At 34.6% G+C, this 14,245-nt stretch overlaps 1 protein-coding gene across 7 annotated transcripts in view; it reads right to left on the bottom strand.

The window, feature by feature from the left end:
* Nucleotides 1-14,245, bottom strand: part of MYOF (myoferlin) — a 135,890-nt gene that overhangs the window by 18,076 nt on the left and 103,569 nt on the right. For 3 of the 7 annotated variants that reach the window (XM_063434992.1, XM_063434993.1, XM_063434997.1), the window contains 11 exons: nt 13,210-13,287; nt 11,099-11,280; nt 10,848-11,006; nt 9,323-9,421; nt 8,642-8,803; nt 7,911-8,076; nt 7,540-7,616; nt 6,324-6,359; nt 3,586-3,597; nt 1,420-1,518; nt 843-968 (listed from right to left, as the gene is read on the bottom strand). In XM_063434992.1, the coding sequence (XP_063291062.1) occupies nt 843-968; nt 1,420-1,518; nt 3,586-3,597; nt 6,324-6,359; nt 7,540-7,616; nt 7,911-8,076; nt 8,642-8,803; nt 9,323-9,421; nt 10,848-11,006; nt 11,099-11,280; nt 13,210-13,287 (1,196 nt within the window). The remainder of the gene's footprint in view (nt 1-842; nt 969-1,419; nt 1,519-3,585; nt 3,598-6,323; nt 6,360-7,539; nt 7,617-7,910; nt 8,077-8,641; nt 8,804-9,322; nt 9,422-10,847; nt 11,007-11,098; nt 11,281-13,209; nt 13,288-14,245) is intronic. The other 4 variants (XM_063434994.1, XM_063434995.1, XM_063434998.1 and 1 more) reach the window with 2 other exon arrangements.

Below are 14,245 nucleotides of genomic sequence, written 5' to 3'. Positions count from 1 at the left end.
TAATTCTGTAGCAGTCCTATTTTTGATATATCATCCAAGCTAAAGTTATCAAATGTTTATTTTGAAAATGTGTAACAAGGCAAAGTTTGTGAAGTAACCATTGGAAATGACCCTGCTATAGATTTAGAAAGAAAAGAGGGGATCTTACTTGGCTGCAGAGTTATTTTAGCACTTGGAAAATATTTGGGCAGATTCTAGTAAATTCACATTTTTTGTGAATGATTAATTATATGCGTTGCAAAAATGCATGCATTTTTGAATATAGAAATATTTACCAAATTGAGATTTCAAAGTGAATTCAAATTTACATTTAAGACCAAAGTAGCCAATCTGAAAGCACAGCGGACCTTTTCCCAATTTGGATATTATAACCTTGAATTTGAAATACACTTTAAATTCACTTTGATTAATATCCCTGAACGTTTTTCTTTACACAATCTATGACTTTTCAAAAGTTATCGTTAAATGTAGAAAATAATCCAGGCCCTCCAACGAATTCCAAAATGTAGGCAATTTTATTTAGAACCAGGAGCTACAAAAAAAATTAAAAAAGCTGTGTAGCTCCTGGTTCTAAATAAAATTGCCTACATTTTGAAATTCGTTGGAGTGCCTGGATTTTTTTCTACATTTAACAATTTTACATTTGGTCCATTTTGGTACTGGGACTTATCCATTGGAGCACCCTGGATTCCTTGATGAAGGGTTGAGTGCACTTTCACTATTTATCTAGATTTTTCAAAAGTTATTGACATTGCAGTTGCGATGAATCCAGATAGCGTGAGACGTCTCTAAAAATTAAATTGATCTGCAGCAGATATTTATATTTTTACTCTGTGGTTTACCTTGAACTCTCCTACAACAGACGGGTCCTCATTCTCCTCAAACTTCCCCCTATACAATTTAAATGTGTCACAGAAATCTGTAAGACCATGATATTCAGGGACATCTTCCAATTCCATGTCATACACCTGTATTCAAGTAAACAGAAAGAAGTCTGCTGTTAATGTATGTTTTGGGAAATACCTTTTTTTTCCCCCAAAAGCATTGTTTAGAAGGCACCAATATAAAAAATATAAATAAAAGCAAATAAAAACAAGATGTAAAACATCTACACGCCCAGCCACTAGATTTAAATCAAGAAATCAGGTTGGTTGGTTTTCACCCCTCTTGTTTGCAAACCTTTAAATTAATAATCTTTAAAATACTTTTGAAATATTACACAACAGGTTTATAAATAGGCCAGTTTATCTCCAAATACCTGAAGCTGTCTGTGGTATCATGGGAACTTCATTGGCATTGCAAACAAAAAGATTACCATCCAAGAGAAACATTGCATTCATTTATTTTATAAAACGCACCGTTTGTTAACAGCCTCATTAATGAATGAAGCAAACCAAAGAATAGCGAATTCTAACTTACCTTCAACGTGTCATAGCCCTTCTGTATATACTGGCCACATTTCTCGTGTTCTCCAATGGAAGCATAGTATTTACTCCACCAGTCAACTATTTCTTCTTCCTAACAAGGCATTACATAGACATTTATTTATTTTATATGGTGAGACGTAGGTCTGCCAGACAGCAGGGCACCTGTTCTGCATGTACTTTTGACATTTATGTCCTAATTCAAGAGCTAAAATGGCCAAGGGGAAATCGTTTCAGAATTATTTATTTTCTGTAGCTATGCATGGTGTATTTTTTGTTGTAAGAATATTTGCCAAATATTTGTATATACAGAGAACTGACTCCTGTAATGCTGTACCGCTGATAAACGGGAAGGTTTAATATAAAACACAGCTGGCTGCCTATGTACAACACTTGTTTCTTTCTCTACTTGATTTTTTTTTTTTTTCTAACACATTCTGAATTGGATAGTCTTGGATCGGATAAGACTGTGCCTTATGGCTGTAAAAGCATTATGGGAGATGTAGTCCAAAACACCTGGAGTGCCAAAGGTGTGTAGACCCATACCCACGTTTGTGTCCTGTTTTAGGAACTACAAGTCACAGCTGTAAAGAAGATGCCAATCAATGCAAAATGAAAAAAAAAAAAAAAGACACATTGACTTCTTGTGAAGATTGTATTTAAGTAAAAAATAAATAAAATTAAAAAAAAAAGATATTTTTTGTACAAAGAAGATAAAACAGGAAAAATGAAAACTACTAATGTCTATAAAAAAAAAAAGTCATCCTGTAAGCTAATTAAGTGAACATTTGATGGGGAAATAAAAGTGGAGGACACTTCAGAATTATTCAGCCAGCCTGGTTTTGCCACAACTCCATTCCTTCCAGTAACGTACATGTAATATTTCGGATCAAGTATCTTGAAAACTGAGGAAAAACTATTAAACTTTGGAAAATGTAACATCTGGCAATACCAGAGAACTGAGTCCGATCATTTTTTTCCAAAGCATAAAAAAAATAAAAAAAATAAAATCCACTGGGACAACATCAGCTTTGATTTCATTTATATGAATATTTATCAGTTCTGCTTTGAACCGGAGAAGAGGGAATTTTTTTTTTTTGGGGGGGCTTATGACATTCTGCGTTTGCTATACAAGATATGCTTTCACTTCCCGGCTACATGTATATGGCTTTTTTTGTTTCTTGTTGCAACTTTAAAAAAATAAATCCTATCTAGATCTTCGGTCTGCCAAATCATTTTTGAGAATCACTTAAAAGAGCAGAAGGAATTTATATTTTTAACATGAAACCAACTACACAAAAATGTTTGAGTTTTAGGGTCATTAATTGTAATAATAGTGGCACAGGTTTAAAAATATCAGTATTACTATACTGAGAGGGTAGTGGATGCATGGAAGAGCCTTCCAGCTGAAGTGGTAGAGGTTAACACAGTAAAGGAGTTTAAGCATATGTGGGATATGCATAAGGCTATCCTAACTATAAGATAAGGCCAGGGACTAATGAAAGTATTTAGGAAATTGGGCAGACTAGATGGGCCGAATGGTTCTTATCAGCCGTCACATTTTAGGTTTCTAATCGTAATAAAAATGATAAAAATGTAATAATTGTTCTCAACATTCACATCCTGGATCTTCAATGTTCCTGTCTATTCTTAAATATAATGTTTAATGGATATAATGGACACCCATGGAGTGTACAAGGGGTAATATAGAAGAGATGTAAAGGAGATACGTTTACTAGTATGAGCTGGTGTATGGAATTTAAATCTACTCAAGGCAGGTGTTCAGAAAACAGAATGCTGATTATGATCTTGTTTCAAATTTATAAGTATTAACAAACATTTGATTCATAGAGGATCCATTAGACCAACTTGCCTGGATGTTTAAAGTTCATCTGTTGATATTGCTCCACTGAATCTCTTGTCACAAAACAGAAGGTTAATCCTTAAACATTTCTTTGAATGCTGCTCTATTGTTTATTTGTATTTTTCTCTTGACCCAACTCTGGCTAATTCATTACAAATATTATCTGAATCATTTATTCAGATCTTTCCCACTGACTTATATTAGTATTGTCATAAGAGAAAAAAAAAAAAGAAAAGAAACAAACTTCCATAGCTATACACGAAGAATGGTGAAAAAACAACAACAAATTAATTTTACCTTTTCTTGAAGCTGGTTTCATAATCAAAATCACAAGATACCAAGCCAAATTCATGGGGGGAGGGGGAAACAAAAACAAAAAAACATCAAAAAGGTCATTAGTAGTGTGGTTTATAAATCAGAACGTACCAATAATTAATTAATAAAAAAAAGCAAGTCTCACCAAGTGCAAAAATAATTAAAATGTTCTGTTTATTACATACTTAACAATCCGCCTCACAAATACGGTTTATATAGATTTATTAAGACACATTTCATGATACTATACATATTTTTTTTTTGTTAGTATGTAATAAAGATTAGTTTTGAGTGAAAACACACACGGTTTCAGCAAACCCTAGAAATAGGAAATGTTAACCATGCAAAATTAACAAAAATTAAAATACACCTTTGCAGATCCATGTTTAGGGACAAGTGAAACACGCAAGCATGTATTTGTCGAGGATGTCTTGGACTGATCTGTAGCTCTGTGGTTTAAGTTTCCAAATGAAGATTTTGAAGAGAGAGTTTTTGTTTGAGGTTTGTTTTGCAAATTTCTATTTGAAAATCACATTTGCAAAAAAAATAAAAAAAATTTTTTTTTAAATTCACATTTCATTAACGCAAAATTTTTGGGTTGCATGGGTATTCAAAGTATACCTCAAATACTATGAAAGTATGCTTCGTTATATATATATATATATATATATATATTTTTTTTTTTTTTTATATTATTTAGGAATTTGCTTTTGATTGGTGTTTTAAAAGGTATGCAATACACAAACACACAAAAAAATATATGATTTCATTAATTCATTTCATTTTAATTCTGCTCCCTCCAGAATCATTCTTGGAGAATTAAATGAGAAGAGGTTTTTTTTTTGTGATTGGCTGCAACCAAGACAGGTCAGTGTGTTAGGTTACGTGACATACATACATGCACTGTGGTTGGAGAGGTCATTTTCCCGACTGCTGTTGATATACTGCTTAATAACTGGAAATTGGAACATAACTTGTAAAACTTAAAGAATGAACATTGTGTATGTTTTTTTTTTTCTATGTACATTTTTTATATAAATAATGTATGTACACTTTTAAAATGTAAACTCAAAATCGTGATTTTGAAACTACAAAAATTGTAAAATTGAGTAGCATATAAATGCTGTGGTTTGTGAAAGCCCTGGGAATTTGTAGAAGGCTTTACGGTTGAGGGGGAACAGATCAAGCTATTGCTTTTAATTGTTTAAAATTGTATGTATAGGTCTGATAAAATTCACTCCAATCTATAAACTATACAAGCTCTTCGGGAGAAGGACTTTGGTGTCTCTGCTAATAAATATTAGATTTATTTTTGCCAATGTCACCAACATCCTACAATAAGAAATTGGAAGTTTTAAGAGTTAGAGAACCTTGGAATGATTATTATTGTGTTGATATTTATTATGTTTATTATTAAGTTTGTAGTAATGATACACAGTTCGGAATCAACTATAAGAAAAAAAATTCAAGGCGGCACAAAAATTATACAAAATGTAACAACTTGCGCAAATTTTGCTCCATGAAAATGTGAATTTGAAAGTAGATTACACATATATAATGATGCCAAATCACCCTAGACGTGTTCGTGCACCACAGTTCACCAATGAACGCATTTTACAATAAATGTAATAGAATTAGCAGAGACGAGAACAAAAACCCAAAACATGCACAAAGTCCAGACATTTAATGCTTAAAATAAGTTTACTTTACACATTTAAAATGAATATCTACTAAAGGTATATCCAAAATGCTTTATTTATTTGGTTTTTGCATTTGGTATCAAATTGGTCTGTCCAACAAATGATGGATAGCACGTTATCTATCTTAATATGTAATGAATTTAATTTATATGGCATTTCAGTAATATGTAGAAATGTTCTTTTAATATAATTACTAATTTAAGACATTCTAAATACGGAGATATTATGCATAAGCCATGTGCAAATGGATGGATCACAACTTTAAGAACTCAAGGCTGTTTCAGTCATTAAAAGTAAAAGGACTAAACATTTTTTTTCCCTTTTTCTTTAACCAAAAAATAACTTGCAGAATATTTACCTCCAGGGACAGGTACACTTGCATTTTACCATCTTCATTTTTAGCTTTTTTTTTTTTAACTAAAGCTATATGTACATGTCAATGTATGTTTTTGTCGAATTGTCATATGAAGCCGGTTATTGTAAATGTTACTGGTTGTCACTTTGTAGCAGTAACAATTAACCTGCACATTACGCAAGACAAACGCCTAGCAAACAGATGAAAGGCAATTTCAGTAAATATATTTTGACGGCTTGGATTTTATGGTCATCATCGTAGAGGGTGGGTAAAAAAAATAAATAAAAGTTGAAGTTAAAAGTTGAATGTTTAGATCAGGATAAGATGCATGTTAGGCAAGTCACTTGCCTTGTAGCAAAATATAGATAAAGTCATCCTGTCATTCACAGGACATGCTATTTAGAGAATGGGAGGTTTTCGGATTAGACTGTATAGATGAAGTCTACACTTGAATGGATCTAAATTTATCTAGCAGAGTGGTACACTAACCAACACAGAAGGAAGACAGAAGGACAATTGATAAGACTATTTAACATGCAATAAAAGTGCATCAGACATTTGGTGGAAGGCACACAGTGGAAGCTCGCGTGTGAGTTGCATGTTAAAGGGTGAACTCTGACCACCAGGTGAGCGAACACAGTTATGATACCTGATTGTATACACACCTGGGTTATGTTAAGTATAGTAAGGGTCTGGGAAATCTGCAATGTTAGATATCTCGAGTAAATTGATAATTGTAGGAGACTCACAGAAAAGCAATGTAACCAAGTACTTCATTACAAGAGTCAGCATTAACTGTATGAAACAGCCCTATTGTACGAGATCATTGACACACATATACATTATATATATATATATATATATATATATATATATATATATATATATATATATATACACATCCTGACGAAAGTCCTGACACAGGACTGAAACGTTGATTTTTCATGGCAGTTGCCGAATAAAGTTAAGTTATTTATTTTCAACATTGAAAGAAGTCCTTGGAGTGCTTTTCCTACATTTGAGCTCTATAAATTCTGCTGACAAGCACCGGGCTATATCTACAATTCTACAGGAGTGCAAGCATTGGACAATATTATATATATATATATATTAAAATGTTTCAATAGTGAGCCTGTGATGAAACATACTATGCACTTTTCATATCAACTTCACTATGAACTTTTGTGTCTACAACCATTGGAGATTTTAGCTGTAAATCGACAAGGAGATATGGGCAGCAAATATTACCTTCATACTGTAACTAAAAATTTTGAAATTGCAGGTGTTGTGGTGCCAAAGTCAAAAGCTATTGTGTGACTATTCCATAATTCAAAAAACGTAGTCAGAGGCCAAAAACGTTTTTTTCCCACTAATATTATAATTATAAGCATTTTCTAACACAATCAGAACATGAAGTGCTTGCTCAATTAAGCCATACTTAACAGCAGTCCCAGATGGGGACACCTGAGGAACCCCCCCCCCCCCCAAAAAAAAAAAAACCTCCCCAATAATAGCAGTGCGAGTGCATTGAGCTTGTGTTGCTCTAAATAAACTCACTGGAAGTACATCCCCTACTGGCCCACACCACCTGTATTAAAATCTCATGATGCTGGTAGATATATTAAGATACAACGTATATGCTAAGATTGAAATAAAAGTCTCAGACTAGAATGTAACCAAAGGACTTAACTGTGCAGCTTAGAAAAAGCGAAATAATATATACACGCATGCACTTTTAATCAAGTGTACATTATAAGGCAGGTTATGCCAACATTCTGCAGATCAGCAGAACCTAGCTTATGTAAGTAAACAAATGAGATGATCATTTGCTCAGTCACACAGGAAGTAATGAACTTTAAACCCTTGTCACACTGATATTACCTGGTCAGCCAGTAATGGTTTTGTGTCCTCAACCTCAATAATAATATCACGGGGAGGTGCCGAAGACAGCATGGCAACTAGAAACAAAAGATAAGTTAGGTTAGATAGATCAGACTCACGGATTTCATTTCTAAAGGGAACTTAGCCAAAACTTAACTAGATGTTCATTGAGAAATTTACAGCCATGGACCACAGTAGAGTAGAGCTGTGTTAATGAGCCCAGAGGGTTGAAGTTGTCTACTATATAAACTGAAAAAGCGTTTTTGACCCAAAACATTTATTTTCAAATTTACTTGTTGTGTATATGGGTAGTATAATGACCTTGTGTAGATATAAGAAGAAAGAATATGTAACAAACTTGTTAAATTTACCTTTCATTTCTGCTGCATCATCTTGTTTGGCAGAGTATGGGTCACAGCGAAATTCTTCCAGCACATCGATAGTGCACTGTCCCACCACTGGTTTCCGTCCAAAGGGTCGATGGTCTATCACTTTAATGATTATGGGTGGCACGTACATTTCTTCTTTTGGCAAAGGCTGAAAGAGAACAAATAACTTTTCAGGCAACCAAACTTGCTTACTGAAGTTCAGAGAGGTAAAGAGTGCTAGCTTGCAAATATGCAGATGTACTCTACACAAAAAAATAAATATTAATCATAACAATGTATATCTATAGCTTAGCTTATCTCAAAGTGTGACAACCAAAAGATAAAGGGGACATCTAAATCCAGTCTACAAATTTTCAATGGCCAAACACTGATTGCATATATTGCTTTTCACACTAGTAATGTCCAGTTTCTGGACCACATTGGTTATAAACACGTTGCAAAGTGCCTATGTTTTTATATTGCCTTTGGTGGTGGTGTGAAGACCCCTGTCTTGATAGATCATTCCCAACAATATTTATACACTTACTTGATGTTAGTTATTTATTTTTTTGAGTTACCTTGGTAATGGGCTGATTAATTGGCTACATGACAAGTAAATTGAAAACAAAATACTGGGTTGGGTAAAAATTTACAAAAAGGTTCTAAAAACCCCCCCCAAAAAACAAATTCCGTTTGCCTATGCAAACTGTGTGCCCTCAGTCTGGTTACTGTACCACAGTCATGAAGAGGACAGAGCTTTGGAAGTTTGGAGTTTTCTTTAGGTTCTTGATCATAGCAGATTGCACACTTTTCCCACCGCATTCAACAACGAGACTTGGGGAATTCACAGACGCCATTTGGTAACTTTTCATGTTACGCAAGCCCCAAGTAAGGATCTAATGAAAGAAGGAGCATGTCAGTCTAAAATGTAACAATACGTTTCTCCCAGTCTGTTACTGCACCTCACGAAGTCCGTCAATGCATTCTAGCTAGCCCTGTGCGTTCCTATTTAGGAGAGACCGTCCCTCGTTTGGGTCCCTAATCTCCCACTCACTTGTTGCATGCCATATAGTTGCAATTCTTCCATTCCTTCATTCCAATTAGCCTAAATATTAAAATGCCTGTCACTTCTCTCCGGTTAGCCCCAATTTTCCATATCTAGATACAGCTCAGCTGGCTCCAATTTTGGAAAATCTTTTGCCACTCTCCAGCTAGCCCAAAACTTTCCAGTGGTCAGCAACATTCTTTTTATCTTGTATTGATTTCACAGACTAAAATGATTCGGCAAATGGTAAAATATTTAATCCTACAAACTACAGGAATATCAGTAAGCGCTTTGATATTTATTTCCATTTTTGCATTATATTCATATAGTATAATTTAAGCATCCCTGAATTATTAAAAGGGCATTTTACCTCAATGGCAGTTTGCTGGACCACCGGTCGGATTCCTTGCGGCACCATATATAGCATTGGTGCTTTCTGGGAAGGTAGAATTGGCAAATTTGATCCATCCTACAAATAAACACGCAGAATTAAGCAATCACAGTCTATCGGCACTCCTAACAAGTATCTTGTTTTCATAAACATAGCATTCTTACTATCCGTAATCTATGCATTTCCTAGAGAAATCAAGACTTCATTAACTAAAAATTCAGCAGATCAATCAAATTAGGTGAAAAAACAAATGCCCTGGTTCAAAAAGCTTTCCAAATGATTCAGTACGGTTGCAAAAACTTTTCAAATAATTTGTCTACATAAGTAACCATTGAAGTCTATAGGAAATTTTGTATACAAACTATTTGGAAAGTTTTGGGAACAAGGGGGTTGGATAGAATGAAGATCTTTTAAGTTGTATTTCTTTTCTACTGTTCCTGGCACATCTATATCATCAAATTACCTACCTGGTACCAACATCCTGGGAAGGACAACTCTTTGGAGGACCTACTCAACATTACATCCCAGGTAGGGATAGTACCACCCATGTGTTAATACCTGAGCAAGTGTTTTTTGTTCCACTAAATGAGAGTAGATTATTCTTACTTTCTCACTCATTGTTGTATATTTTACAGAGAGCACCATTGTCTGCCTTTTGTATTTTTGTATATATCCATCTATATGCCAAGTGATTTACTTCTAGAGCAAAGTATCTGTTAGTGAGGATTGTACTGCTGCACACTGTAATACTAAGATCTGGTCTTATAGCTCCACTAAATGTGAGTGCTACATCACAGATCTCTTTGTTATCGGTTCTGCACTTAGCACTAGATATTCTGCACCATTACTGGTTATCTCTGTGCTTTATTACATATACATGCCACCATCAGAAGCCTGGACAAGTAAAGAATACTACAAGCACTTGACGTTTTATTGGAATTTATATTTTTTGGTGCATCGTGTATTTATCTTCAGCATAGAGATGTTTGCCCAAAACTGTGTGAGACTTTCCTTCCTGTACATATATCTTTTTTGTTTAAACACAAATCAAGAAAACTGTGATACCACTAGTAAAAGACAGACATGATCATGATTTGGTCTCTTACAGTGGACATTCCTGAATAGAATTGGACTTTGAACACATTTGCGTTTGATCATTACATTATCCTGCAGCACTAAGCTGATGGAAATTGTGTTGGGACTAGGATTTAGTTTTATGCTTTGTGCAGTAACAAAAGAACATGAAAAGCCTGTGTAATTTTTCCAAGCAATGAAAGTCATTCCATATTTTACACAACTACTGTAACAAGATAAGAATGACAATCAAAGTCCACAGATCATGCAAAAAAAAAAAAAAAACACACACACAATCACCTTCTGCATATTTCTTCACCATGCATGCTTATGGCTACTAATAAAATCAGCCTGCAAGGTTACAATTGAGAAGGAAAGATTCCTACTGCCAAAAATGGTATTGTAGGGAACTTTCGATATATGTTCTGACCTTTTCTCGCAGGATCAGCTCAGCAGCAAAAAGGATATCCCCAAAGTGTTTATTGGCATTCATAACAGGATACCAGAAAAGCTTTGGTGTTATGTCAACTCCTGGATTCAATTTTACCATGGGTGTACACAAACTTCTGCCGAGAAACTCATCTTTGCCCTGTCAAACAAAGAATATAAAAGTTAAATAAAATTGCGTATAAGATATGTGATGGTAGATCTGGACGAATGGTAAAATGTCATATCACATACCACTTGGTCACTGTCGAAGATCTCAATTACCACATTAGGAGGATTTTGTGCAATGGCTTGTGGGTCACCATAAATATCAATTTCATTAAATATAAGGGTTTGGTCCCACGTTGGGTTAAGGGTTGAATGGATGACCTCAGTGGTTTTACTTCGGTGAAGAAATGAAACATGAGCATAAGGATCTGGGAAACAAAATAAATAGCCAAAAAGTTAACAGTTCGTTTAGGTAATGTAAATAAAATTATCAGAAATACATAATGGTAAACACATTACGGACTGATTATGTTAAACAGAGTGATGCTAAATGCATTGAAAGAACAGTTCAGTTCAAAAGTTGTCAAGATTCCGGAACCTGAAGTGTCACCATTTTAGAATATTCAGATTTTTTTTTGCAAGTGTTTGAGAATTGCTTCCCAAATACTTCACTTTTGGAAGTGAGGGAAGGATAGTCCGCCCCCCCCCCCCCCCCCTTTGTTTTACAAAAAACAGACCTTTCCTGTTATTGGATAATAATTCTCCTAACTCTAGCACATCACAGATATGCTTATTTATGGCCTTATCTCCTCATGAAAATGATTAAAGTGTTTCAGGCCTACTATTAGTAAGGCCGGTAAATCAACTTTAGAGAGCCAAAGAAAAGGAGATAAAAGATAATTTGTATTAACATTTCCTGTACAAATTGTTATTGCTCAAGGCTAGAGGGTATTTGAAAGGTTATCCTAGTGTCACACAAAAACTGCCCCAGGCCAAGCAACAACGTGAAGTCAGTGGAATTACCATCCACTTAACACAAAATTACCCTTACCTGCACAAATACAGTCTACAAATATAATCACACAGTAACATCTCATTGAGAGAAATTACAGGTATCTCATGAGATTTATCAAGGAGTATTTGCTTCTGTAGGTAGTACGAAGCTAGAGAGAACTTTATTTGATGGAGGAAATTTTAAGGGGGCAAATAAGGAATGTTGTTAAGCAAGTTGGAGATCCGTGGAATAGTATTCCACTAGAGGCCATAGAGGGGAATACAATCACAGAAAGCTTTGTGTAGACACATTGTTGTCATGAGCAGTTTCTATACAGCATGAAGACAGTCAGTTTTCATAAGCTGGGATATTAAATGGGCCATCTGACTGTTATTGGTCTGAAAATTAACTAAACAAAACTCCAACTGCAGTAAATGTGTATTTCTGTCCTATTTGTACATTTCTAACACAGTGTGTTGTTATGTAGTATACATTTTTTTTAGCAGATACCACAAAGAGTTGCTTCACCTAATCATTTAACAAACATATAATAATTTTTCTCGTAATACAGAAGCAACAAATTTATTCCATAAATGGATTTTAAAAAGCATCCACGTAATGGCCATTGGAGTTACTAAATAATCTCCATTTGTTTAATTATGCATAGGGATTTGGGAAGAGCGCAGGTAACAATGCTGACGCCCATCCCTATTGTGTTCCCTATTAAGGGCTGATAAAGATGTAGGGGTTTAGAAAAATACCCATCTTTGTCTCATTAGAGATATATTTGCCAGAAGCTCAAAGAAGCAATTTGAAAGGTTAATGTAGGACCCACCCAAGAGGTTTGCTAATGGCCATTGGAGAAACTAAATAACCTCTATTTAAATATACATAGGGATTTGGGAAGAGCGCAGGTAACTTTTTTTTTTCCCAAAGCTAAGAACTGACTAGTCTGCTTGGGATTTAAGAACACATTTAATCAATTTGTGATTTTATTCATTACCTGGCAAAGATGGAGACTGGATCAAGGACAGATACATTTAGACCAAAATAGCCAAATCATGTCTGGGTGGGATTTTGGGAATTAAAATGATGGAGTCAACTCTTCACCATCCTTAGATTGATGGATAACCCCAGTTGTGCAATAGAGGAGTGTGAAACTCATTAGGATATTTTTACATTATGGCTGATATTAGTGGTTTTATATGCTTTTTTGTTCTTTAAACGGACCTTGAAACATTTTCAGTATGGGAACCACAATGTGAAAAAAAATAAACGTATCCCAGTTTCATTCATTTCTGCTTAGAAATGGCAATTTTAAGGAGGAAAACATTTTTTTTTTGTGAACCGCAAATTATCTCACCAGAAAAGCTGTCTTTGTCCAATGCAATGAGACCCCTGGCTTGATAAAGATAGCAGCGAAGATGATATGTGTAGACTCCTGAAAAAAACAAACAAAAAAAACAAGCTTTATACACCTTTACATTTTATTTTACAATAGATTGAGTAGCAAGCATTATATAAAATGATGTTCTCCTATTATTTAAACAGGAACAACATTAAAAACAGAGGTAGCATATTTATTTTTTATTCATACGATGGAACAATAGTTTTCCCACTGCAGGGGTTAATTTTAGTTAGATACATTTTTTTGGAACTTTTTTTAGAATAAGGTTTAAGGATGTTTACTCAAAGTATAATTCTGTTAACTTCAAATACTTCAGATTTCGTTCAATACTTTTACAGAAGGGTGGGAGCTACATCATACAGAGCTCCCCATCAGTCACCAATCAAACAGGGTTACAAAATCCACCTTTCGAACAGCCTGGGGGGAAGTAAAACTTCCCAATCTGCACACGTTTCTTAATGCCCTCTCATATATTTTGAATTCCAAGTAGACTCTTTGAAGATATGCTCATATCTATCTGACACCCTAACTAACCATCTGCTCTATCTTCACGGACCTGTATGATCTCATCCATTTATTTCCTCTCTTTTTTTTTACCCACCTTCCGATTTAAAAAAAGTCAGGAGAGAAGTTACAGTTTCTAATATATCTATATGCAAAACATGTAGGTGTTTTTTCGTTTTGTTTTCTTTAAGTGATTTGTCCAAATAAAACTCCTGTTAATTGCTGAACAAATAGTTTGAGACATTACACCCTTGGAGTCTGCAGGTGAGATTAATTTAGAATCCATTTGTTCTATAGTGCTTGCGTTCTAAATTAAACTAAAAAAATGATAATGAAAGGTGTGTGTGTGTGTGTGTGTGTGTATAGGTAGGTGTGTGTGTGTGTGTGTGTGTGTATGTGTGTGTGTGTGTGTGTGTAGGTGTGTGTGTGTGTGTATAGGTAGGTGTGTGTGTGTGTGTGTGTGTGTGTATAGGTAGGTGTGTGTGTG

The sequence above is a fragment of the Pelobates fuscus genome, chromosome 10 (assembly GCF_036172605.1).
Source record: "Pelobates fuscus isolate aPelFus1 chromosome 10, aPelFus1.pri, whole genome shotgun sequence".
NCBI lineage: Eukaryota > Metazoa > Chordata > Amphibia > Anura > Pelobatidae > Pelobates > Pelobates fuscus.
Note: the sequence above shows the minus strand (reverse complement) of the source record. Positions and strands in the feature narration are given on the sequence as shown.